Raw genomic sequence first — 26,813 nt, forward strand, 5'->3', positions numbered from 1 at the left:
CACGTTACTCAGTTACACAGCGGTGCAATCGGTAGCCAATTGTATAACGGCTACGCTTAGCGCGGTGACCCGCTCCGACGGAGCAACGGGCGTTCTCAGCCTTCGCACTAATCAGTCATTATTCGTTTCACTTGTTGCTCAGGCTGGATACGTCCGCGACTCAGCGTGACCTGTTTAGCTGTCCGTTTATTGCGGCTCTAACGCCGCAGTGCTCGGGCGGACACGGGCAAGTTGGCGAAGCAGGCTGTGTTGACGCGTCAGCGCTCGTAAATTGAGTCTTCCCGAAAGCCGTTAAACGCAGTCTCTCGGCTCAAGCCGTCGCAGCGAACGGACGTTTTATTCGTGGCGCATTCTAAAGAATGCGCAATATGGGGGCGTTAACGTGTAGCGCCTATACTCAATCTACATTACTTCGCAGGAAAAAAAATGAAAGCTAATATATATATATATATATAATATGCAGTTGGTCCGACCGTTCCGTCCCGTCGCCTTCACGGCGTCTTGTACTTCGGCTGTTGATTATAAAATATAAAGACGTTGTGACCGTTTATTTAGTGTCTTCATATTTTATAGTGAACAGCTACCAACTAGCCCAACAAGAAGTGCTTGTACTTCGGCTTAGACTTCGAGATTTGGCGGCGTGCGACGTGTCACCGCGCGCCGCCCGATATCGTAGGCCATGCCTTTCACATACAGGGAACATGATTTATTTGGCCACTAGACGACGCCATTCTCATATGTTATCGCGGGCAGGGTGACGGGATGTCCCGGCGCTCTCACGGCACCGTGTATGTCCTTACTCTGCTCCTATCTCTCCCAAAAGGAGCACGCTTCAGTAGGGAGCTGCCAGCAGCATAAACGCTGTCGCGACGGTGTGTGTTCGCGACAGTCCTGTCCCAAACTCCTTGTAAAATAGGGGTGGTGTCTTGCTCTAATAGGTATCGTATTTCCGATAAAACAGGGAAAAGAAAGCGGTCCGCAGTGACGCTTCTGTGTCTATAACTATTCGGTCACATTATCATTAAGAGGTTAACCTCTTGCTTGATAAAGTAATTCGTGTGCTTGGTACGAATCTTCTGTGTAAAGGTATGCAAGTGCAAGTGACATGAGTAGGAATGTGTGGCTCCACTATAGCGCTGTAAACCGTATAGTGCACACTCATTTATTCCGCCACTGTATACTAACACTCGGCCAGAAACATGGAGGTTTATGAAGAAGCTTGAGAAGCTAAGAAGCGCGCAACGAACGATGGGACGAAAAATAGTAGGTGTAACGCTGAGAGGCAGCGGTGGAATTGAGAGCGACCGGGGGTAGTCCGTATTTTAGTTGCTATTAGAATTAATGGGATTGGTCGTGTTATATATAGTGTGTGGCGGTTAACAGGAGGTATGTTACAGAAGGGCCAAGAGAGAAGGGAAGCGCAGTGGAGGAGAGCAAAGATGATGCGAAGAAATTAGTTGCAGGTATACGACGGCGTCAGCTTACACGAGACGGGGGTAACCGGAGATCGCTGGAAGGCCTTTTCTCTTCAGCGGTCATAAAATAGACTGCTGATGGCGGTGATATTATGACGATAACGCTGTTGCGTCTCTTGTCTTTTGCTAATCCCTATTGATGACTGCGTAGCGTATGTATTCGCACTGTCCCCCCGCATGCAGATGGACATTCGTTGCTGAGTGTGTCGCCCCGCTCTTCTCTGTCGCAGCAACAAGACCCAGTCTGTGGACTGCCACGGCTACGTGAACCCCTTGGAGCTTGTGCTGGACACGAGCAAGAAGGAGGACGCAGGGGGCCGCGGGGGCCGGTCCTCCGGGGGTCCCCTCGAGCCGCTCCTGGGGCCGCTGGCCGCGGCTGCCGCGACGCAGCAGCAGCAGCAGCACCGCCACCCTTCCTCCTTCCATGGGGGCCATTCCTCGGTGGCAGGCCGCCGGACGGCCGCCACGTCGCCCGGCGGTGCGGCCGCCGGCCGGGCCGTGCCGTCGCCCCCCCTGCCGCCGGCGCCCCACTCGGCGCCGCCCACCACCACGGCTGCTTCGTCCGACGCCGGCGTGGGCAGGAAGCAGCTGAGCAGGACGCCCACCCAGCCGCCGCCGGGCGCCATCGAATACGTGGTGGGTGCTTTTCTATGCTTGCCCGGTATTATGACGGCGTCGCCTTCACCATCGCAAGCAAGGTGGGGGGCCAAGCAGCTGGAAGAATTTTTTATCGCTATCGTCTGGTTACTGTCTTCGTCTCCCCCTAGCAAAGTCATTGAGCCGATGTCGGCGGGGACAAGTACGACTCATCTTGGGTGATATTTGATCGCTAGTGCGAGCGGAGTCGACTTGCTCAGAATGCAACAATGAATTTGTCCTGCTCATGTCACCTCAATGTTTATCGGGAAAACCAATTCTCGAAGAAGCTGACTCCCGAGTCATACAAAATAGCGAAACTTTCAGTGATAACAGTCTGAGCCTTACCCTAGCTTATTATGATATGCTTCCATTAGCTTGCGTGTAGTTCTCCCTTCGTTTCTTCCCAGAATCTCATTCTGGAATTGCGACTCTTAGATGCTGCAGCGCGCGGGCTAGCGCAGCTGTTTTTATTATTATTAGTTACGTTTGGAGGATGTTCCCTGACCCGTTAATTCAAGCAGCGCGGCCAATCCATTCACGACAAGGAAATCTTGCATATATACCACTCCTGTGGATCTTCTCACGTAAGGCTATGCGTTTTCCATGCTATCCATACTTATAGTCTCATTCGAGTTATAGGGCCAGCTTCACAGGGGAAGAGAAGACAAAGGAAACGCGACAACTTTCTTGCAACTTTATTGCGATAGCAGTAATACGGGCATTCCAGGCCCATTTCTGCCGTCGGCGTCGCCTTGAGGTTCCGCGTAAAGTAAAAGGGCGATAAAATCGTCGCCGCGCGTCGTATGCTGTTTGTGCGAGTAAAAGCGTGCGGGGATGAGCCGGCGATCGCGACTCAATCTCGCGCACACAAGGAAGGAAAGCGGCGAGGAAGCGCGCCGTCTTCCGTCGCGCGCTATGGCTCCTGGGGAAAGTGTGGGGAGGCGGCCGCGCTCTACTCCGGGCGGCCTGGCCGGCCGCGCGCGCCCGCCTGGGCCGCTGTATTTTGAAAGCTATCTGCGACGGCGACAGAGTCCGCCGTGCGCTGTGTTTTCGCGGCTTAGTTCGCGTTGGGGGGGGGGGATGCGAGAGGCAGCGCGAAGGCAAATTCGCTCGCTGCTGCTGCCGTGCTTCTTCACTCCACCGTTCTGACAGCAAGTTTACGCGGTTATCGAGTGAGATGTGCTCGTGTTTGCTTGTGCGCGCGTGACACCATGCCTGTTAATTTATTTAGTATGCCTATGTTTACAAGTTGTCGCGGGATCGAATCCCGGCCACGGCGGCCGCATTTCGATGGGGGCGAAATGCGAAAACACCCGTGTGCTTAGATTTAGGTGCACGCTAAAGAACCCCAGGTGGTCGAAGTTTCCGGAGTCTTCCACTACGGCGTGCCTCATAATCAGAAAGTGGTTTTCGCACGTAAAACCCCATAAATAATTATGTTTACAAGTTTATATATATGGCCAGTAAAACTATCCTTACTTCGTATAGCTGTCCACTAATTTGCTATCGCAATCGATGCTTCGCCTTTCGGGTGAAACTGCGACGTTTCTTTTACCCCTCTTTAGAATGTACGGGCGTTGCCCCCAGTCTGACCGAATGCGTCGCAAGGAGGGCTATAGTTGTCCGGAGCTGGCGGAACTCTGCCGCATTAAACATTACAAGGGCATGGACGTAATTGTCGGACCGGCGTGTGCGCATCTGCTGGTCGATGGGCAAAGCCGAGTGGCCCGCGCTCCCTTTAGATACGCGTGCCTTCTTTTTCTTCCTGCGCCGGCACAAACAGTGTCGGCCGGCCGCGCGCTGTGGCCATAGGTGTGCGGGCGATAAAGCCGTCGCGTGCGAAGCCGCAGGTGCGCGCAGCTGGGACCGTTCGCAAGGCATGCCGTGCACGCGCGCGTTGCCGGCGCGCGTTGCCTGGCGCGCGCAGTTAGATCACCCGCTTTTCGCATGCGCAGTCGAGAGCGCGTGTGAACTGGGCCTTTTCCCCGTCCTTGTACCACTTGCACGTCTAAGTAGAGAGCTTTAAAAAAAATGCGTCGTTCCTTTTGCGCGATATTAGAAATCGTTCTTGTTTGGAGGTCGTTTGATGCGCGTAAAATAGGTCTCTATTTTTGTTAAGCTAGGCTAATGTGACACAACTTTTTAACTAGCTATAGGGCAGGGGATACGAAGGAAGCGTTGTCTTAGAAAGCTTTGACTCACCTTGAATGAAACACTTGCTACGATCTTGTTTTTTTTATCTATATTTAGTGTAGATGCAACGATATACATCGAGCGCTAGCTGCGAAGTAATAAGCGAAGCGCCAGAAAGGTTGTCTCAAGGCTAAAGCCATTGAAACGATGCGGCCCATTGTCGTATGCCCGTTGAGTGTTACTGATAAAAATAAGTTCAAAAGGTAGGACCATTGTAGAAGGGTAAGCTGCAACAGCTTCTTGTTGGATGCATACTATACAAAGGAGCCCGTGCTCTATATGTAATTTTAAGCTCTCTGTAGATGAGGTGTCGTTGCGCCAGGTTCCTGCTCGACTCGTCCGCCAAATGTGACGGACGCTGTGTCTGCTTCGACACGGTACGGAGCTGCATGCTTTGGCGAAGGCAGACTGCTTCTGAGAGACCCGACTCGTTATCAATTTAATGATTGTAACTTGCTGCTCCGAAGTACGGCCGATTCATTGCCGTCGTGTGATTACCAATATGCGCATTTGCAGCGTGCGCCGAATGAATTTTAGTCTCCTGTGGCCCATGCTCGAGTCTACGCGCGCGTGGTCCTTCCGGTTAACGCGGAAGTGTTTTCACTCCCAGCGTGTGTGTATCCTTCGGTGAATATAGGCAAATACCGTCGGAGATCTCGGGCCGCTGAGCTCTGTCTTATGTAGACTCGGCGCGCACTCCTGTAGATCTGTCCGCTGCGATCACCTAATGGCCCTTGGTCGCTTACACAGGCGTAGCAGCAGCTTCTCGCGGCATCTTTTTCTTTCTTGCATACGTATACATGAAGCATGCGTGGGAAAGCTGCTTTCATCACCGGCGACGCTGATGTAGTTCGTGCTGTAGTGCAGGCGACATATTGCAGCTGTGTGTCTTGCTGGTTCGGATACCGTTCAGCACCTTCCCTTCTTCTTGAAAAAAAAAAAAAATGCGTCAGTTAAGGCCATTTTAACAGGTTGGCCATTTCGCTATTGCAAAATAGTTAATTTAATCATGTAGCTTAACTTAATATTCATCGACGCCAAGCTTTTGCGCATAAACTAGGGAGGGGGGGGGGCGGTAGCAAGTAACGAAACAGGCACAAGGGCAATCTTCCTATTTGGTGTCCCTTTAAAGAGCATATCATATTATCAATTGGAAGTTCCTTGAGCTTGCGCCGAAGCGGCACCCAGAGCACGTGACATACCAGGGAATAATGCTAGTACTTTATCTATACGGTACCGATAGCAGCGCAACATGGTCGTGTATGCAGAAGGCAATTAACTCGAGCTTTTGCTTTACTCTTGTGTCGCTTTCTGGCTTAACTTCCTCGTCTTTCCCTCTTTTTTTCTTCCTCCTCCTCCTGCTGGCCTAGCTAGTTTCTCTCTTCGTGACTTGTTTTCGCTATAGGCGCCGTAGCGTTATGACTTGTTAAGAATGTAGTTTGTTAAGCATGGGGTATGGGCAATATTGCTTAATTAGAACGTGCGTGATCTTCAAGCGTTTTAATTAGAGCTCGTAGGGGGAAATTGTCATTCACCGGGGAGCAGCACGAAGATATACAAGTGAAATCCATGGGGGACGGTAGACTTACCGGGATTGCACACTGAGACTCACCGTCTCTAAGAGCGTTACTCTCTGAAACATGAAAGCCGCCATTTGGCGTTCTATAGTTGAAAACACGGAGCGGAAATATGAAAAAGCGGATTTTCATCCACGCTGTGTTTTTGATCTTGCTTATGTAAATAAATTATTAGAGATGCTGCTGTTTGCGCGCGTATAGTATATCCACTGCTCTACCATGCGCCGGCTTTGCACGCTTTTCGATTGCTGTTCGCAACGGCTCTTGCGCAAGTTCGTGGCCCTCACTCGAGGCGCACCACACGGCACTATACTACTGGGCGCGCTCCTGACAAGAACGAAATGAGGGAGGGGGAGGGGGAGAGAATCGAATCTTTATACTAGTACGCCCGTAACGTTATCCGTTAAGGGATAAGAGCAGATTGGGGTGAGGGAACAAGCGCGAGTTAATGACATCTTAGTTGAAATCAAGAAAAAGAAATGGGGGGGGGGGGCTGGGCAGGACATGTAATGAGGAGGGAAGATAAGCGATGGTCATTCAGCGTTACAGACTGAATTCGAAGGGAAGGGATGCGTAGCAGGGGGCGGCAGGAAGTTAGGTGGGTGGATGAGATTAAGAAGTTTGCAGGGACGACATGGCCACAATTAGTGCATGACCGGAGTAGTTGGAGAGGTATGGGAGAGGCCTTTGCCCTGCAGTGGGCGTAACCATGATGATGTTGATGACAACGACGACGACGACGCCCGTAACGGAAAGGGATACCGGGCTATGGAGTCCTGCCTCCCATCAATCCGCGACAAACTGACCTCCGAACGAGCTGAAGCAGCGACTTCAACAAGTCTGGTGCGTTCCCCCAAAACGTGAGATGGTTTGCAACGTAAACTTAGCTTCGTACAAGACGGTGGTAACGTGAGCTGTGCTATCGACTTCTGCACTTTTTTTTTAATTGAAGACGATCACGCAGGAGACGAGGAAAGCAACAAGATCACGAACACTTAATAGAAACTGTGTATCGACGCGGAATACGCCCGTGATTTGGCGAAGGACGCAACGCATCTGCAAATTTCGGCCGACAGAACGACGGCAACATGTGCTGTCGTTCAGTGCAGCGTATATTATAGTGGCTTCCCCCTCTCGTAGCGCTTCGGATAAGCGATGTATGTAGCGTTCTGCCTCCGGGCGGCCTGCCGCGTTGGCTTCATTGATTGCTTCCGATTTCGGCTCGCGCACGGCTTGCTTAGGTGGCGCGCGCGTCGCGACTATTTGCGGATTGGACGCCTCAAACACGCGCTCTCGCTGCGCTGTATCTAGGGCATGATGTCAGGGGTCACTTGGAGGTGGGGTGGATGTGATCTGTGGGTCGCCCAACGGCGTTTTTGTTGCGTGGTGGTCTCGCGGCCCTTTGCCAGTGACCGATAAACGTGCGCTCCTTACAAGAATGGGAGGCATTAGTCCAAATAATATTCTGCTATCCAAAGAATATAAGCACAGAAGAAAAAAAATCTTGTATGTAGGGTTTATTGAGAAAGAAGCGGCATATCCTCGCATCTAAGGGGGGGAGGGCGGGGGGGTTCCTGCCCCGAAAGACCTTTTGTAGAGTTGACTGATGCTTTGCTAATGGACTTTAATAATTATCTCGTTTATGTAGACTATATGCCAATGTAGAAAGTTTTTTTTTTGCTACACACGCACGCACGCACACACACACACACACACTTGTGGTCACGAGTGCGATCCCTACCGCGGCAGCCGCATTTCGATGGGCGCAAAATGCAAAGCTGTTCGTGTACTTGTATTTAAACGTACGTTAAAGAACCCCAAGGGGTTAAAATTTCCGGAGCCCCCACTACGGCAGGTTTGATTTTGTGCTTGCGGCATAATATATATAAATCCCACGTACAGGCAGCCCTTGTATGACACGTACATAATGGAATTGAAATGATAAAGTCGCTGCTCGAATGAAGTGAGACTTTTTGGAAAAGAAAACGACGATGTTTTTTTTTTTTTTTTCAATCCAGGGAAAGTGAGTCAACAGGCGCTTCGTCATTTGTTTTGCGCGCTTGTTTCAATCCCCAGTCCTTTGTCCGCGTGTCAGCACTTATTCGCTCTGAAAATAAGCTTGCTGGATATAATTATTTTTGGAATATCGCTGTATCTGTAGCATTTGACGGTCACATGTCTGAAAATATTTTGCTTCCTTATTACAGCGTGTGGTTCCTTTGTGCAAGGCGCACATGTCAGTACTGTATTCGTGCGCAGCGTTTCTGTCCAAAGCGTGCGGGTGAACGGTTGGCGAGACGAGGCCGTCGACCGTCACCGCCATGCTTCAAAGCGAGTGGTGCGCCATTGACAGCGGTATCAACGGTTCGAGCCCCACGAGAACGCGTCGCGCGCCCCCTGTACACTGTGGGCGGACACGAGAGTTCGTTTGTTGACCGCTTCGATCGGTCGTCGATCTTGTTTTGTGCGTCGACCGCTTTCAGTTTGGAGGCCGCTGGAAAGCGAAACTCTGGAGTGCTTTTGGAATTTCGCCAATACGCGCGAAACGCATAACCGGCTTGGTGCGGCTCGCGCTGGCTTCGAGCAGCAGTGCTTGTCCAGGGGTGCTGTTCCGGGCACTGTCCAATTCGGCCATGTTGCCGTTTCGAGCCAATCGGAGAGGGCGTTGTCGCCCAGTAAGCCACCTAGTTTCAAGAAAGAATCAGGAACATGGATCAAAATAAATGTGCGGCTAAAGTGCGTAGGCATCTGTACCTGAAAAGTGGGGGCACGGAATGGAAAAGGCCAAGAAAGTTGGCAGCCAAGTACGGGTAATTGAAAGTGTAAATATGTAACCAAGAGTCATCAGAAAGTGAGAGAAGGGAGACACAGCGAATCGGATGCAAAGAATCGAAACAAAATAGACCATGGAGATTTACAAGAATGGGAAGAAATAATTGAGAAGGGGAAATGTGTACGATAACACGAAGTGCAGTGCCTTGCTATTTGAGGCTCGCGTAGGTTGCCTAAGGATCAGGACGTACCGGAGCAAATATTCGCAACAGGACGAGGCATGTGTATGCTACAGTGAAAATCCGGAGACCACTCGGCACAACCTAATGGAATGCGAAACTATTCACTCAGTGAGGCCCGAAGTAACGTACACTTTCCAGAGGCCCTTGGATTTAAAGTGGACGGGAAGCATCAACCGGTCAGCAGTCGACATAAGCAAAAGATGTTTGGAGTATTGGTGGAAAAAAACAGGGAAGAGATTGGTACGACCGGATCCGTTACAGGCATATGCTGTCGCAGTACAAAGTACATGGGAAGTTTTGAGGAAGAAAAAAATATAGATGAAATATACAAAAACAGTATACAAAAACGCTAGAATGAAAAACATGTGAAGCGTAGCGGATTATATCAAGCTGGCTATAAGGTCATTATTTGTCACTTCCCCTTTTGAAAGGAGATGCCAAAAAAAAATCAACCCATCAAAGACGACGAGATCATAAATTCGACAGTGGTGGAATTCGTCAAAATGACTGGAGTAGCACTATAGTGCACTGAAATAATAGCACCTCGGCATCACTTGATTGACAAACGAACGATACGCAATCGGCAGGTTGTCGGCTGATTCGTTGTCATGGAAAGCGGCTTGCGTACATGCGAAATTAGTTGTAGCTTCCGCAAGTTGCTGCTTGTGGTCTGTGAGGATCACTCGCGGCGGGTACCTGCTGGAGTGTATTCGCGATGACCTCCCATTTATTCGAAGTTACACGGCACACAACCAAGTTGCGGCGTGTAATTTAGTGTTTGTTGGGCGAAGCGGTTCCCCTGAGTGTTGGTCTATGTCAATTTGTGGGGTCAGCACTGCAGTGGCAAATTTCCTATTTACGCAATGTAGGTGTACGCAACCGAGATTAAGATTGCTTACGGAGGCCGGGTTATAATTAATTGATACATACGGTATCAGCGGTAAGTCGCCGAATGATTTATCGTACAAGTCTGCACGCACCCTGGGAATGGGTTAGAAGAATGCATTGTTTCAATGCGCAAAGCAAACCAGGGATCGTGGCGTCCAGCGCGTATCAATGTACGGTAGGTAAATTAAGTAAATTCAGTTTTCATTATTATTATTATTTTATTTCTTTTACGAGCCGAAGCCATGATCTGATTATGAGGCACGCCGTAGTGCTCCCGATTAATTCTGACCACCTGGGTATCTTCTGCGTACTAAAATTGCACGGGACACGGGCGTTTTTGCATTTCGCCCCAATCGAAACGCGGCCACTGCAGCTGCAGGGTCGAACTCGCGACCTCGAGCTTAGCAGCGCAACGCCGGCCACTAATCTACCGCGGCGGTTCCCACGCTCGGTCAATAATGCGCAAGAGTCGGGTCATTCGCACGGTCTGCGTCTGCCCGTGGCAACGTAGCTTTCACATTACACTATAAGCGAAGTATATGTTCGAGGTGCTTCAACAGCGAGTCAGAACGGCTGTGACGAAACACCCGCCTTGGCATCACTCTTGTAAGAAGCCGTTTTTTCCATCCAGCAACAGGGAGCTTGCCGCTAAGCGGGCTAAGAAGGGCAGCATGTAGCACGGGAGGTAGTGTTTACAGCCTTACAACCGATATCGCCCCCGCCTTACGGATGCATCGTCCATTGTCTATTGTTGAATCCACACGCGTAAGGGCAGTCGCCATCGCTATTCGCGCCGTCTTCATTGTTTGTCTTTATCTACTACTTGTTTGGGTGTCTCGCAAGCGCAGTGAACGTGTCGCGGCGACCGTCGTCTGTCGGTGTACGCAGTTCATGCAAGGACAGTGGTTTCGTACCAGCGTCCTTCGGTCCTTTCTTTTCTTAATAAAAAAAGAATTCATTTGTTCATTCATACGCCGAGCACGCTTGCGGATGCGTCGGTCGTCCTGCGCTTGTAAAACGTTGCGTGCAAAAGCCAGTAGAGACCTCAGACTCTGCCCAGGCGGCGCTGCGGAAAAGACCTTCACCAGCGCCCCCATCGCAGCCTTGGCGCTAACTGAGTAGTGCAAGGAGAGCTGTTCGCAAACCAAGGTGCATATGCCACAATGGACCCTTCTCTTTCGTTTGTGTTGAGGCACGGTTTCGTAAAAGTCAAGGACCTGGAAAGCGTCTTCCGCCCATCCACGCTTCGGAAAGGAAGCTCAGCAGGGCGAAGTACGTGTACAATATAAAATAAAGTCTCAGGTGTTATTTCGGCGTGCTGCAACTCGCAAGTACAGAGAGCATCAAATTTTTCTATAGGCATATCAGCATAAAAATCTAAGCATTTCAAATTGGTTCATATTGAATATGTCCTGAACACAAGACTTAAGTATCTCCATATCGTTATGTATTTTATCGTAATGTTTTGTCTAGCAATTATTTACAGATAGTAAATCCTTTCATGGCCTTTTCCAGGGCAGCAAACAGAAAACGTTTTCCAACGCAGCAAACAGCGTGCGATCATAACGAAAGTAAGCTTCCTACAGTGCCTACGCGCTGCATCTTTCTTTCTCGCAGGAGCTACAACATCGCTCAGTACCTTAACTTGAACTTTTCGCAGACGCTTCGAGCAACAAGCGCGCATAAATAAATGTAAATACACGCGACATTTTTTTTTTTCTTTACACACGTACGTTACTTCGCATTTACTCATCCAGTGCTCCTACAGCAATTTTATTGCTCACATCTGAAAAACGCAGTCGAGCAGGCTCAGCACATTGCGAAGCCTGCTTGTTGTATCGGCGCAGTACATACAAAATATCGAAAGTAGAAATGAGCTCGCAATACAACGATGCTCTAGAACAGGATTTTGAATTCATAAACGAACCAAAATGTTTGGTTAAGCTGACCTGCCAAATCTCCCCGTTCCACTTGTTGAGTCAAGCGGAGGCGGACGTCTGTTAAAAGGTGGAGACATCGACGGCACATACGCAGGATGGTTCGCAACGAAGTGGCGGCTGCAGATTCTTGAGTTTTCGCTTGGTCCTCCGTCAGGGCAACGCAACACAATTGCGAAAGAACAAAATTGTTGCGCTTTCTCATGCGAGCCGCTGTGTTGTGGGGAATGCAAGTAATCCGGTTACCCAACAGGTTGAACGGCCCGTATTGAGCGCTCTCGCCTTTCCCCTTCATACGATCGCGATGGAAATCGGTAAAACTGAATGCTGTTATTCCGTCCTTCACGTTCATGGCAATTTACACACAACAGTAGCGTCGATTGCGGCGTTTCTTCGTAGCGCGCGGAGCTATCGCGGTTGCCGTTGTTTCCGCCATCAGTCTGAAGAGTGAGCCAGCAAGCGCTTTATGGCAGTTCGGCGGCGCGTCCGACTAGCGTAGAAATTCATAGCTCTCTGTCTGGGTGTTAAATGCACAAAACACTCGCAATATGGACCAAAATCTAGTTAAATCGTCGTTTCGCCGTCGCTAGCTGCATAGGCAACTTAGCAAGGGAGTCGGGCTTCGCACCACTCAATTACTGCCTCTTCGCACCGGCAGGTGGCGCTACGCGTCTTGCAAAACTGTAGAGTCTGACGTCCAGGAAGGAAAGATCGCCCCACGTCACTAAAGAGCCGGCCAATAGGGAGCGCGAAGGCGAGACTGCTCATTTTGAGCTGACAAGCGCAGCGCATACAGTCGTGGTCGTGTACATATTACATCGCTACGCACCGCGGAAAGAGCTAGAGAAAGACATTGAACAAGAACGAACGCTCCCATAGAGCCCAGAGGCCGAATTGACTAGCGCACCAAGCGGATGGGATTAACTCCTTCCGGTTTCGGTTTTGGGCTCGCGCGTTTTGAACGCTAGCAGGCACGCGCTACGCCGGATGCGCTGCTCGGCGCCCCCCCCCCCCCCCCCTCCTTTTTTTCTTCTGCTGCGCGCGGTCTCAATGCAGAATCGTTTATTAAATTAAAATGATTGCGAACGACCTTTACAAGCGTCCAACGAACCTGTGCCACGTGCAATTTTAAAAAGTAGATGCAAAACGCCTTGTAAATGAGGCAAGTGTTTATTTCGCTCTATATAAAGGCTCGTTCCGGGCTTTTTTGTGCATTCATCCAACGTTGTGGCAAGAAGTAAGTAACAGTAGTTCCTGTACGAAGCTCCACCGGATGGCATCAGCTGAAAAAAGTAAATTACAAGCATGGGTTCATTTTGGTATTTAGACCTTATAAAAATACAGCGCGTAGAGGGTAAACGTGCGAAAGTGGTGAATGGGCGACATTGCAAACGGAAGCAATTCGCTTTTAAATACATGGCGTCGAAGATACCCGGCTCATTCCAAACCGTACAATAAATTACGAAAAAAAGAATCTGATTTCCAAGCATTCCCCCATTCCCAGGCATTATTTCTTTAGCTTTAAGAGCACAAATGCACGGGCGACTGCGCGAGTCCAAAACTTGGCCTCAGCCTGCGCGATAGTACGCTACATACACTGATGTACACAACGCAGGCTCTCAGCCAGATCACGCTAGGCGCTCGCAGAATGACTACTACTCGCACTCAAGAAAGATGTGTGAGTGCAAAGCCTGTTTTCAGTCGTTCAGAAGACAGAATTTTCGAGTTCTTGGTTTTTGAGCTCCTCGGCGTTATGTTTTGCGCGTTCTGCCTGCGCAAGCAACACACTACAGTGTTATCACTATTGGCAATCGCTCGTCGCGTTTTCGACAAGCCTGAGTATCGAAAGAAGGTATATGTTGCGAGGCCATAGAAAGCGTCACAAACTTGCCCCACGAAGATTCGGTACACGCCAAACTTACTGCTACCACGGCCGGCTTGCTTTTCGGTACACATTCAGTACACACGGAAACTGCGTCACACGGCCGAGGTGCTTTTCGCTAACTGCGTCACAAAGCCGGGTGCGGCGAGCGGGCCCAAAAACTACCGAAATAAGTTATAGTAATGTTCGGGCCCATAGAAAGCGTCGCAAACATCTCCCAGTACTAGTCATTAACTCAAATTAATAACGTCAGAACAGCTGAGTTGTTTTTCGCTAACTGCGTCACAAGTCTCGGTCCTGTGCCGTAAAAACCATAATTGCTTGAAATGCGTTGCAGACTGTCAAAAAAAAAAAAAATCTCCTTGCGGTAGTCCAATAGTGCAGTGGTGCCTTGTCGAAGTGCAGAAGGAACGCAAGAATACGCTGGGAGCCCAAGAAACAAGCTACATCCAAAATAGACGGGTCGTTGAACAGCGCGAAATTCACATGCGCAACCGGCCTCGCTGGCTTCGGTGACCTGTCGGGCGCACGACGCATGCATCTGTCGCGCCTTGCGTGCCGTTAGCATGTTGCTAGTTAACGTTAAAAAATAATAAATCACAAAGTAGAAGTTCATTTATACGCAGAACTTCTTAGTTTTAGTGGGAAAGAATTTTAAAAAAAATGAGTAAGACGTCGGTAAGTTCATTTCACATTTTTTTTCTTCCGATGTTCTCGCCGAGTGTCTCCTCTTGCTGAATTTCTTTTTCTATGGCTGAGATTTGAAACCGAACGCCGTTTGCCCTTCTCGCGGGCGCCGTGCTCCCAGCCAGGAAGGGGAGCTGTGACTTCGCTCATAGTGGCACGTGACTTCGAAAATTATTCGAGGCAACATCTGTTAGTTGTGTAATCTATTGCTTCAATAGACGAATTAAGGTTTAGAGAAATAATAACACGCACAAACCTAATATCTGCGCGCTTTTTTTTGTTTTACTTCGTACCGTAGCAATAGATACGTATACCGTTTCGTCTGCTTGTTCCCAGGCCGTTCGGTCACGCCCGCAGACGCCGGAACTGCCATTTTCTACCGTGTTCCAGCGCGCGATCATGTTCTGATACGCTTGTCTGCCTCAGTGTTCGTGTAGCACTGGCTTTACCGCTAGTCAGGTGCTCCCATGCGCTGCGCGAAGCGAGACAAACGCAACAGCTCGCACGCGACGCCGTCAGCGGAAGTGCGCCGTGCAGCAAAAAAGGGAGAGGGAATAAAGGCAGTACTTGTGACGTGTACGTCACACGATCCTCAAGCTCCGGTATGGGAGAACGCAGGGAAGAAATTTCGCTCGCGGAGGCTCGACGGGGCAAGTGCAAAGAGTATTATGTTGGCGGTGACGCTCGCCTCCTGAAATCATGGGTTCGCAGCGCTGAAATATTTCTACCTCGGCTATTAATGGAACCAATTTGAAAAATTCTTTCGGTGGTAGAGGGCACGTAACAACTTCCAGCGTATAGTCGAACTTTTCTATGTAGCCTGGTGTGGAGCCCTTCAAAAAGGAAAAGTCGATTTTGTTTAGGCAAAAAAGTTCGTAGGGACAACTGGCGTTTTTTTTTATGTTCGCATATATATACTGTATAGGGGGCGCGAGTGTTTTGTCGAGTGGGGGCACGGCAGCCCCATGCATGATCGCATGCAGAAAGCGTTCGTGTTTATCTCACACCACTCAAAGATGGCGGTGCCAACAAAAAGTAAAAGAATGTAAACTGAAGATAAGCGGGTAAAAGTTAGCGGGTCAAGTGCGTCTTCCACTCTTGCTGTCATTTTATGGCAGCCCGAAGTGGAAGTTATCGGAGCGTTGAAGTGCATCTTCAAGCATTCGCTCCGACCCTTGTTTTGCTGATAACCTTTTTCCTCGAAGACGCCTTACGTTGCGCTCTATGAAAGCAGCTCAGCGTCATGCATGGATTGTTCTGAATGAAGTCTTTACCAGTTCTTCGCCTATTCTTGGTTGATCTATCATTTTGCATAATACTTCGTTTAGAGGAGTCCGGAACTATTCGTAACCACAAAATTTGGCTATGTCAGTGCAAACGTTTGTCTTGTGCGCGCGCGCGCGCGCGCGTGTGTGTGTGTGTGTCGAATTACATTTAACCTGAGTTATAACCAGATAAAGCCAACAGACAGTGAAGCGAAGGAAAGCATCGGGGAAATTAGCTGTGGTTGACATTGGAATGTAGAAAATAATAAAGAAAAGGGAAATGAAAGTGGACGAAAAGATAACATGTCGCCTGTGGGAGCCGGACCCGCAACGAATTGGAAGTGCAGCGTACGCGTGCGGAGCTTATGGGTCCGGCTCCCACCGGCGACAAGTTATTTTTTCGTCCACTTTCATTTCCCTTTTCTTTATTTTCTACATGCCTGTTTCTGCCACAGCTAATTTCCCCGATGCTTTCCTTGGCTTCATCTAGTTATATATATAACTAACAAAATCGAGTCCCTCGGTTACCTTTGTTCTCTCAACCTGAGTTGCAGCTCTATTTGAGGTACACATGGTTCGACGTGATCTCGCGAGGTTAGGGTTCGTTGAATAAACTCTGGGCTCCGGCCTGTTCGTGTAACTGCGTGTAATTATGCGACTATGGTAGCGCCGCCCTCTCCCCCTCTCAAAGAAAAAAAGAACCATGTATGAGATAGCGTGCTTGATTGTGACGTCTTCGCAGCTTCGTGCGCATGCCTCACGGGCGACCATGCACACTATTATTTATCAGTGACCTTTCTGTACCTCGTACCTCTTATAAACTTGCGATGTCATGCACGCGGTGTCACGCTCGCGTACGTTCAGCACAGCTGGAGTTCTCTGTTAGATACTTCCTAGGTGGTTGAAATCCGCCTATAATGCTGTAAACAAATGCCTGACCGATGGTGGGATCGAACCTGTTTTCCAGCACACCAGTCCAATGCTCGAACCATTAGGCCACGATCGCACGCGTCCTTCTCTGGTGCCAAAGTCGCTCTTGCGATAGCTCTTAAACGTACGGCCTTTCGCATTCTTTCTTCGTTACAGCGAGCGCTTTGAGGTGCACTGTTAGACTGCACGGCCTTCGGTATCAGCCCACATTTTTTGTCAGAAGACCGTGTTAACTCTGGAGTGTGTGAATTTCACCTTTATTGCTCATCTTTGATGCGTTTAACTTTGCCGAGAGCACTATTAGCTCCCGATTGTAAGTCACAGCTCAAATGCGCAGACGGTTGGTAATACCTAGCAGTTTTATTTTTGAACTTGTCTAACCTGCAGGGAAGCCTGTTTAGCGTGGCGTTCCAAAGTAGAAGCGGCAACACGGTGAACATACTTTGGCCGTGCCATCGGCATGCAGTTGCGGCTCACATACGCGATTGTATTAACGCGATAGCGTTAAGGAGCTCGTGTCGCAGAAAAGCCGGTGTCGTCGGTGTCGGCGTCCGCGGCGTTGGCCGTGAGCGATAAATCACGGCAGGCACTTCATAAATAAAAAGCAACTTCCAAGATGGGCTGGGTGGGAATCGAACCAGGGTCTCCGGAGTGTGAGACGGAGACGTTACCACTGAGCCACGAGTTCGATGCTTCAAAGCGGTACAAAAGCGCCTCTAGTGAACGCGGTGTTACCTTAGAAACGAGCTGTTTTAAGGCTCAGGCGTGCGTCGCTTGCTGAGGCGCACATTTCGTTGTCGCGCCGAACGCTGCGTTGCTCGACGCTCACCGCGTCCGATGCGGGGCGCGTAGTCGCTGCGCCGTAGCCCAATACCCCTTGGCGGGTCGACGGGAACGCTGTCGCGTTTCACTCTTGAAGGCGAAGCTTAAGCGTCCTCCAATTTTCCTTTGTTATTGCGGTAGCAATTATATGGACACTCCAGGCCCATTTCTGTCGTCGCCGTCACCATCATGTTCTGTGTAAAGCTGGAACCGCATGGCGCGATTTTTGACACGATCGACGCGCGGCGGCGGTGCCCGGGCGTCGTTTCGACGAACGCACCCCTGAAAATCGCGTTGCCGCGCCCACGCGTCCACCCGTGACAGCGCTGCGCTAGTCCACGTCACGTTATACGTCGCGCATTAGTTCCCTTATGCCACCATATGGTTACAACGAAGGCGCAAAATAAAACAGCGGACGAAGAAAGGAGACCTTGTTCCCTTGTTTCTGTTGTAATCATGCATAACCAACTCGCCCACCAGCACGTGCTCATTGACCATATGGTGTTGTCCTCCGAGCATCTTGGCGGAGAAGCTGAGCGGAACATCCGGCAAACGCGGCGCGGTCGCCGCGCACCCGCCGTGCTCATGCGTGTGCGGAATCAGCGGGGGCGCGGGCGTTCGCCGAGCGTCGCGTTGTCGCGAGCGAAAAAAGTGCCACGCGGTTCCAGCTTAAAGTCGAAGGACGATAACATCGTTGCCGCGCGCCGTATGCTGTACGTGCGAGTGAAAGCGTGCGGGGTTGAGCCGACGATAGAAGCTGATCTCGCGCGCGCAGGGGAGGAAGTGCGCCGTCTTCCGTCGCGCGCAGGGCACCGGGGGCATTGGAGGGAGGGGGTGGGGGCGTTCTACTCCGGCATCTGCTGCGTATGGCGCGGGTCCTATCTTGACAGCGATCTGCGATGGGGACTGAGTGCTGATAGGTTCGTGTAGGCTGCGTTTCCGTCCCTTAGTTCGCGTCGAAGCGAGAGGCAGCGTGAAGGTCAAGCGCGGCAGCATTCTTAGCTATGTTTTCTCTCCAACAGCACTCTGTTTTTCACTGTGCCTGACTTAATTGTTTTCAAGCATCAGGAGCCTTCCATGACTAATGTAGAGCTGTGCCTGTAGAGTGCACAGTGAGTGCTATTGTACTTTAAGTTTTATGCATGTAAATTTAAGCATGCAATTGACCTTATGGTGTTCAGATGCATGTTGTATTTTTGCATTTTGATCTGTCTTACCAGAAGTCATTAGAAAAGTTTCTGCTTTTCTCAGAATGTTGTTGAAATTGGTGTAAGCAATCATTTCCGTATAGTGCTGTGTTGAGGTTTGTACTATTGGCACCGTGTGGTAGCATTGGCACCGTGTGGCAGCATATGCCAGGCACATTTGTAGCAAGGCAGCTATGTGTCTTGCAAGCGCAAGTGTCGTACTGCTGCTCTTTTTCTGGGCACATAATGCGCTTGCTAGTAATGTATGCATTGCATCAAGACACGCAATGTTGCAGCAAGACTGACACATCAGGGAGCTGGGTGCTCTGGCTTTGTTCTGGTTCACTGGACCATTGATGCAGGAAGCTGGCAAGACAACGAATAATGATGAGGCTACATACTGCACTTCAGCTGTGGTGTGCTAATGCCGAGCTGCTTTTGCCGTGGTTATTCACATGAGCTATTTGGGCCAGTCTTTGCTTTTTATATCAATAGACAGCTGTGAAGGCAAGTGCAATGGGACATGAAAAACACATTTGTGTTAGTTTCACTTTGTCAAACTACTGACATGTTTGTGGTGAATCAGTTTGTCCCTAAAGAGTACTGCATGTGCTCAGATAGCTGTCTCTCTGCTTTCCATGAATGTAAAACAAAAAAACAAAGATGCATTTTCGCAGCTTGTTTGCTCTCATAGTTGAGAAACTGCCTACTGTTTCTTGACTCTCTACATATTGCAAGGGCTATATTTCAAGGACTTGTATATCAATTTTTGGTTTTCCAATCACCAACAATCCTATATAAGACACACTGATGGTGCCTCAACACTTTTTTGATAACAATAGCTCAAGGGTGTCCTCTATCAACAGCTAGAATTTGTTCCACTGCCTTTATCCCCAGTCATTGTTATATGACTGCCACATGTTCTGGAAGCCATGTCATTGCATACAGACCATTTTGCTTATACTTGCAGGTCAAGGCTTCTGACACGTTGGCTGGCATTGCTGCAAGGTTTGAGTGCACACCAGGAGAGCTGACGACGATGAACCGGTTAACAAGCAGACTCATCTTCCCTGGTCAGGTCAGTAGCTAACGCTTCTCAATGGAGTGGTGAAACCCCACTTTATCAAAATCAAGTTGAATAGCGTCAGAAATGGAAGATTTTAAGTGGGATAATAGCTTTCAACAACATTGATGCCAAAATTTGTGCTTGTTTCTTGATGATCTTAAATTTAGAACAGCACAACATGGGACAAAGAAGAGAACAGCACTGTGCTTGTCCTGTCCCTGTGTTGTTGCATTTTTTTAAAATGAGAAAGAAAATAAAGTAACAATAAGAAGATGGCAATGGTGCAGAAACAAAAATGAAAGCTGTGAAGAAATGCCTCCTTGCTTTCTCTTGTGCAGTTAACTCTGCCTTGTTTGTCACCTGCAAGATTTTCTTTCTTTTTATACTCTGGTAGATTTTCAAGTAATTCAACTTATGTTAATGCACCTTTCAAAAATTTATGACGACGACTTGTTGATGATGATCATGGCTACCATAGTTGTCCACATAATACAAGTGACTGACAGCGAAGCCAGTTCTAAACTTCTGTTGTTTCAGTAAAAAAAGAAGGCGAAATATATTGCGAGAAATGTTTGGGTTCAAGGTCATCCAAGGGTGATAGAAATGGTTTCAACTTTTCTCGAGATGCATATTTATATACCACTTAAGAAATAGGTTCCCAATATATGATGAAGACTTTATTTGGCATTTGATATGTTATATGAAAGTTTGGCATCTATGTGGTGTATAGAAAAGGTGATGGTAAACAAAAAACAATTCCTGTGTCCCCCCCTTATAATCTGACTCCTAAATTTGCCTCTCTCTTTGGTAATTTCAAGGGCATTCCTGTTTTCGTACTCAAGGGAGTAAGCATTGTTGTCTGTGGTCCCATTTTCTTGACAGACACTGTACATTCCTATCAAAGAGCAAGATGCAGCTGATGCGCCTGAGCATGGGAGACTGGAGGATGACAAGGCAAGCTTTGCTTATTGTCATTCGGTATTTGTTTGGCTGTTGAGTAGTGTTAGTAGGATTTAGTCTTGACACAGCTCAGTGTAGATGGTTTATAAATATTTGTTGTGTTGTTGGACTACCAAATGGGGAGAGTGACAACTCATGTTCTAAGCCATGTTGGATTGCATCATGCTTGGCCTCCAGATTTTGCTGCATTTATTTCTAGAAACTAAGGATACTGCTGAGCTTTTTTTAGACAAAATACTGAGGGCCAAAGATGCATAAGTGTTTACAAAAGCATTTTTTTTTACCTCAAACTTCGAAAGCCAAACATACCTGCAATGTCCGTTTACATGATAAGCTAACACTGCCTGTCAGGTATGCTGACACTGTATTCACCACCATTTTGTGTTAACTCTTTAAGGACGAGACCTATAAGTACCTAAAAAGTATTTTTTGTGTAAGTGTGCCAAACACATTGTGAATAAGCATAATCAGCCAAAAGGAAAAATATTTTGTGTGAACTTTTTTAGCCATAAGGGGGAAACACCAGGCAAAAAACTGGAAGTGGGCTTCACCCCAAGCCAAGTATGGCTTCGTTTGGAATTTGTGTAGACGGCTCTCGTCATACGTGAGCCATTGGTGTACACTTGATTTGCTTTACATCATTTGTGTGACACCACTGCAGCTGGAGGTCATGCATCAATTTTTCTCCTCTGACCGTGCTTTCAAAAGAAAGTGAGTCGTGTGCCACAATTGTCTTCCTGGTAGTATTTTGTTTCTGCTCTAAACTGAAAAATGATGCTTGTTGCCTATCATTCAGTGTTGGCCGAAGACATTTAGCCCGAAACTTCATACTCAGAACTGAAACTCGTCAAGAAAACTTTTTTCTTGTATGTTGCCTGTAGGCAACACTCGTCCATAAAGGTTTAATAAAGAAGCAATAACAGTAGCATGAACTGTAACTTGAAACCGAAATGAAAACATGCCATCTTCTTGAACAATAGAGCCTATTTCCTGAAGCCAGAACTGATGTGTCTTCCTGTTGCTAAGAGATTTATTAGCAACGGGCATAGGCAAATGGGTAGCAGCCACAAGCGTTCGGCCAAGGACAGCAACCACGAGCTCATGCCGGTAGTGATAGTGCTGTGGCGCAGGCAGGCTACTCTTCTTCGTTACAATCGTCCTCCGCAGAAAAAGGCGCCATCCTGGCGGCTTAAGGCAAAGAGACAATTGGGTTGTAGTATGGCTTAATGCGAGATGTGGACAAGTTCATGGCCGCGATGGCGTAGGTCCGTCGATGGCGTGAGGGACTCTGCGACGTAAATGATGGAGGACGTTTGCTCCAGGACGTGGTAGGGTCCTAAGTATTGTGTGGCAAGTTTTGCGGAGAGGCTGAGTGTGGTAGCGGGTACCCAAAGCCATATGAGAGAGCTAGGAGAAAAAAATTGGTGCAGAACGGTCGGCAAGTTGACGGAATTGCTGCTGCCACTGGTCCTCGGTGGAAAAAGAGTGGGCAAGCTGGCGGCATTCCTCGGCATGACGAGCAGCTTCAGATAGCGGAGTACTTTCGGACGCGTCAGGTGCATACGAAAAAATGGTATCGAGCGTAGTAGAAGGTTCTCGTCCGTAGAGAAAAAAGTAAGGGGAAAATCCAGTAGTTGCTTGGGCCGCAGTATTGTACGCATACGTCACGAAAGGGAGAACCTAGTCCCACTTTGAATGATCAGAGGCAACATACATAGAGAGCATATTGCCAAGAGTACGGTTGAAGTGCTCGGTCATGCCGTTAGTTTGCAGATGGTACGCTGTACTGGTGCAGTGGACGATTCGGCATTCGTTGAGTAGTGCCTTGAAAGCAACGGAAAGAAAGGCGCGGCCTCTTTTGCTCAGAAGTTCGCGAGGGGCACCTTGGCAAAGAACGAAATGTTGTCACAGAAACGATGCAATGTCTCAGGCGGTGGCAGTCGGTAGAGCGGGTGTTTCAGCATAGCGGGTCAAGTGATCCACTGCAACAATAATCCACCGGTTGCCTGCTGCACTGGAGGGTAGCGGTCCGTATATGTCTATACCAACACGATCAAAGAGCCGACTAGTACATGGTCACAGGGAGGGGTTGTAACGGGTAGACTTGTCCTGGAGGTAATTTTCGGCGTTGGCACTGAGCACAGGAGCGAATGAACTTTCGTACGTAGTTATACATGCTGTGCCAATAAAATCGGACGCGTAGTCGAGCATAGGTCTTGAAGAGGCCGGCATGCGCACACTGAGGATCTGCGTGGAAAGCGTCGCAGATAAGGTCACTGAGATGGTGGGGTATCACAAGAAGCCACTTGCGACCATTAGAGAGGTAATTACGATGATAAAGAAGGCCGTCGCGAATGCAGAAATGGGTAGCCTGGCGGCGAAGAGAGCGAGATGGTGAAGAGGTGGATGGATCAGAAAGGATGCTGATAAGAGCACTGATCCAGGGATCCTTGCACTGCTCCGACGGCATTGTGCACAGTGCATGAGATGTAAGTGTGGGCTCAAGGGCGGAGAGGCAAGCGCAGTCAGCAGAGACCAGTGAGCAAGAAAGGGCGTCAGCGCCCGTGTGTTTGCGGCCGGAGCGGTAGAGAACGCGGATGTCGTACTCCTGTAGCTTAAGGGCCCAGCGAGCAAGTCGGCCAGATGGGTCCTTGAGGGTAGACAGCCAACAAAGGGGGTAATGGTCAGTGACAGCAACCACGAGCTCATATCGGCAGCGATGGTGCTGTGGCGCAGGCAGGCTACTCTTCATTGTACTGTATATTCTGTGTAGACATTTCATAATTTGTATATGACACCTGTGGTACATGCAGCAACAAGGTATGGAGAGAGAGTGAACATTTTATTGAACCAATGTGTGACCAGCTGCTTGGTTATTCACATGGTCAGGTTTCTTGGTTTAATTCTTGGAACTTCTTGGTGCAGATTTCTAGCGGTAATCTCAAAGCACTGCCGGGAGAGCATTTGCTTCAGAGCATTTGCTCTTCAGGAGTGCATCAGTGTTTCTTGTACATGCATATGCAGAACCATAGAGTGCAATTATCATTGTGATACATTCTTCAGTAGAAGGCAGCAATTGTGGTGCCTATGTAGCATTTAAATCTTACAATTTTGCACATTTGAAAGAAATCATTTTTATAAACTCTCACTACAAGTGAATTCCTCAGATTAGGTGGAATTGAAAAGTAGGGGAGTCTTCTGTATGAGCATACATGTCAGCCACAACAATAGCTTTGAATTAGTAATTGCTTCTATTGAAAGGATGGATCATGGGTGCTAGGTCAAAGATTTCCAAAAAAGCTTTCTTCATGCCAGAATTTTGATTGAAGATACTTTTTGGTATTTTTGATTGAAACTGGTAAATTGAACTTTGTAATATCGGCACTTTACTTCGTTATATCGAAATTTCATTATATTAAAGTACGAGCTTTTAGGCAGGTAAGCCTAGTCACCGACATATTTTCATACGGAAAGAGACGAAGTATTTTCTGACATATCAGGCAAATTAAAAAAAAACAATCTCGATAATAAAAAAAAAATTATTTTGTGGAATTTGAGGAGAGTAAGCGACCAAAGATATGGTTTCACGCTGTGTTGGCAATATCTTCATATCGGCGGTGTGCAGCGAAGCCTGCGACCTTTCATGTCTACTCTGCCCCCGCAGCTATTAGTGTTGTTTCACTGCGAGTGACACCATCACGATAAGCACAGGCAGGGGGAAGTGCACGCTTTGTCTGCCTATCACTTCAACGCATGTCCGAAACTGAAGATTACGCCACTTCTAGCACTAAACACGGGGGTAGACAGCACACATTAAGCCACGGCCATCTCGGCACGCCCCATCCTTTACACCCGCCTCAGATTATTTACAAGATGGAGCGTGTGGGCCGTGCATGTGCTGCAAAGCCACAGCCGGGATAGAGGAGATGCGTGCTCACCTGCCTCACACCTGCAACTAAATTTTGGTTGCTCGTGCTTTTTAGTCACTGCAACTTCTTTATGCAACAAACCAAAAAATGTTATATTTAGCAATGTGCCACTTACATTGAAGAAGTTATCGATTTCCCGGAACTTAAAGTTGCACTTGTAGTTCTGGAAGTGCCAGGCTGCAATGTACACCATGCACACAAAACCATACGCTGAAGACTTATCACACGCCACCTTGCTTCACTATCTCTGGTGCACGTAAAAGTCAGGTCCTGATAATGCCAGTTTCTTTAGATACTACTCGTAAGGCAATAAATAGCTTTTTCAGGTAGGAACAGCGATAAAGACAGGGATGGGGGGACGTGAAGGCACACAAAAAGACCATGTGCAACTCTGACTGACAACTTTCTTATTTTTGCAACAAGCTAACATTCAGATATGCTAGAAAGCTTTTTCGCAAGTATCAGCCCCTACATTTCATGCATGTGAGAAATCAGTGTGTTTAGAGGTTTACATTTACGTACACCATTTCCTAACAAAGCGGATGCCCCACTGACAATGTTTCTGTTGATTTTATTTCCATGGTTATTTAGTTGCTGTTTCTTGCTACTGATTCACCATTGTCAAATTTGGGTTGGCAACCACGCACCTCGAAATGAATGCCCAGATGGGCTACTCACTACTTTTGACATGTTGCAGGGGAGTTAATTTTACGTTGGTACATTAGTTATGCTGACAATGCTCACATTTGAACATGTGCCACAAGGCAGATTTTAGATATTGTTAACACCAATTTCTGTGCCTAATTTTTGTGCATATGTAATATCTAATGAACAACCGTTTTTGCAAGTGTGAAATTATTGCAGTAAGGTTTGGCTGTGCTTTTTTCTTCGTAACTCGTCCACTTGCAGGCATTTGCGGGCCATCATGGCACTGGGGCAGGACCACCTTTGCTTGGCGAGCGACCCTGTTCGCCAAGGGCCATCGTGTCGCCACCAGACTCGCCTGTTGCTTTTGTGGAACAGCAGCGACATGGTGGCTCTTCCACTGAGCACATTGAATTAGCTGAGCCAGAGAACAAGGTATGCTGCATTACCTTGGACACTATCAATCAAATACTCGTTGCCTTCGCTCCCAAATAAGTACTGTATTTTCTAGAATATAGTCAGCGCCGGGGCTGGTCTGCAGGAGCAAATCAGGGCTGAAAATAAAAGGCTATTTGTTACACAGTGGCATGCACTGTTATGGTGTGCAGGGACAAATTTTGGCTGGAAATAAGTTTTTCTAGATTGTCTACAACAATGCATATAGCTCGTAAGCAAAATTGCATTGTCTAGCATTAAAACCACGCATTAAACCAACCGGACAGGCCGCCATTGGAATCTGAACCTGGCAACGTTTAACGTTAGAACGCTATCTAGCGAGGCGAGTCTAGCAGTGTTATTGGAGGAATTAGAGGGTAGTAAATGGGATATAATAGGGCTCAGTGAGGTTAGGAGGACAAAAGAAGCATATACAGTGCTAAAAAGCGGGCATGTACTGTGTTACCGGGGCTTAGCAGAGAGACGAGAACTAGGAGTCGGATTCCTGATTAATAAGGAAATAGCTGGTAACATACAGGAATTCTATAGCATTAACGAGAGGGTGGCAGGTCTTGTTGTGAAGCTTAATAAGAGGTACAAATTGAAGGTGGTACAAGTCTATGCCCCTACATGCAGTCATGATGACCAGGAAGTCGAAAGGTTTTATGAAGATGTGGAATCGGCGATGGGTAAAGTCAAAACAAAATACACTATACTGATGGGCGACTTCAATGCCAGGGTAGGCAAGAAGCAGGCTGGAGACAAGTCAGTGGGGGAATATGGCATAGGCTCTAGGAATAGCAGAGGAGAATTATTAGTAGAGTTTGCAGAACAGAATAATATGCGGATAATGAACACCTTTTTCCGCAAGCGGGTTAGTCGAAAGTGGACGTGGAGGAGCCCGAATGGTGAGACTAGAAATGAAATCGACTTCATACTCTGCGCGAACCCTGGCATCATACAAGATGTAGACGTGCTCGGCAAGGTACGCTGCAGTGACCATAGAATGGTAAGAACTCGAATTAGCCTAGACTTGAGGAGGGAACGGAAGAAACTGGTACACAAGAAGCCAATCAATGAGTTAGCGGTAAGAGGGAAACTAGAGGAATTCCGGATCAAGCTACAGAACAGGTACTCGGCTTTAACTCAGGAAGAGGGCCTTAGTGTTGCAGCAATGAACGACAATCTCATGGGCATCATTAAGGAGTGCGCAATAGAAGTCGGTGGTAACGCCGTTATACAGGAAACCAGTAAGCTATCGCAGGAGACGAAAGATCTGATC

At 48.3% G+C, this 26,813-nt stretch overlaps 1 protein-coding gene across 6 annotated transcripts in view; it reads left to right on the top strand.

The window, feature by feature from the left end:
- Positions 1 to 26,813, top strand: part of mtd (TLD domain-containing protein mustard) — a 171,781-nt gene that overhangs the window by 115,312 nt on the left and 29,656 nt on the right. For all 6 annotated transcript variants that reach the window (XM_075689909.1, XM_075689912.1, XM_075689910.1 and 3 more), the window contains exons 2-5: positions 1,706 to 2,111; positions 19,467 to 19,574; positions 20,445 to 20,516; positions 25,361 to 25,531. In XM_075689909.1, coding sequence (XP_075546024.1) covers positions 1,706 to 2,111; positions 19,467 to 19,574; positions 20,445 to 20,516; positions 25,361 to 25,531 — 757 coding nt within the window. The remainder of the gene's footprint in view (positions 1 to 1,705; positions 2,112 to 19,466; positions 19,575 to 20,444; positions 20,517 to 25,360; positions 25,532 to 26,813) is intronic.

The sequence above is a fragment of the Dermacentor variabilis genome, chromosome 4, assembly GCF_050947875.1.
Source record: "Dermacentor variabilis isolate Ectoservices chromosome 4, ASM5094787v1, whole genome shotgun sequence".
In the NCBI taxonomy this organism is placed as follows: Eukaryota; Metazoa; Arthropoda; class Arachnida; order Ixodida; family Ixodidae; genus Dermacentor; species Dermacentor variabilis.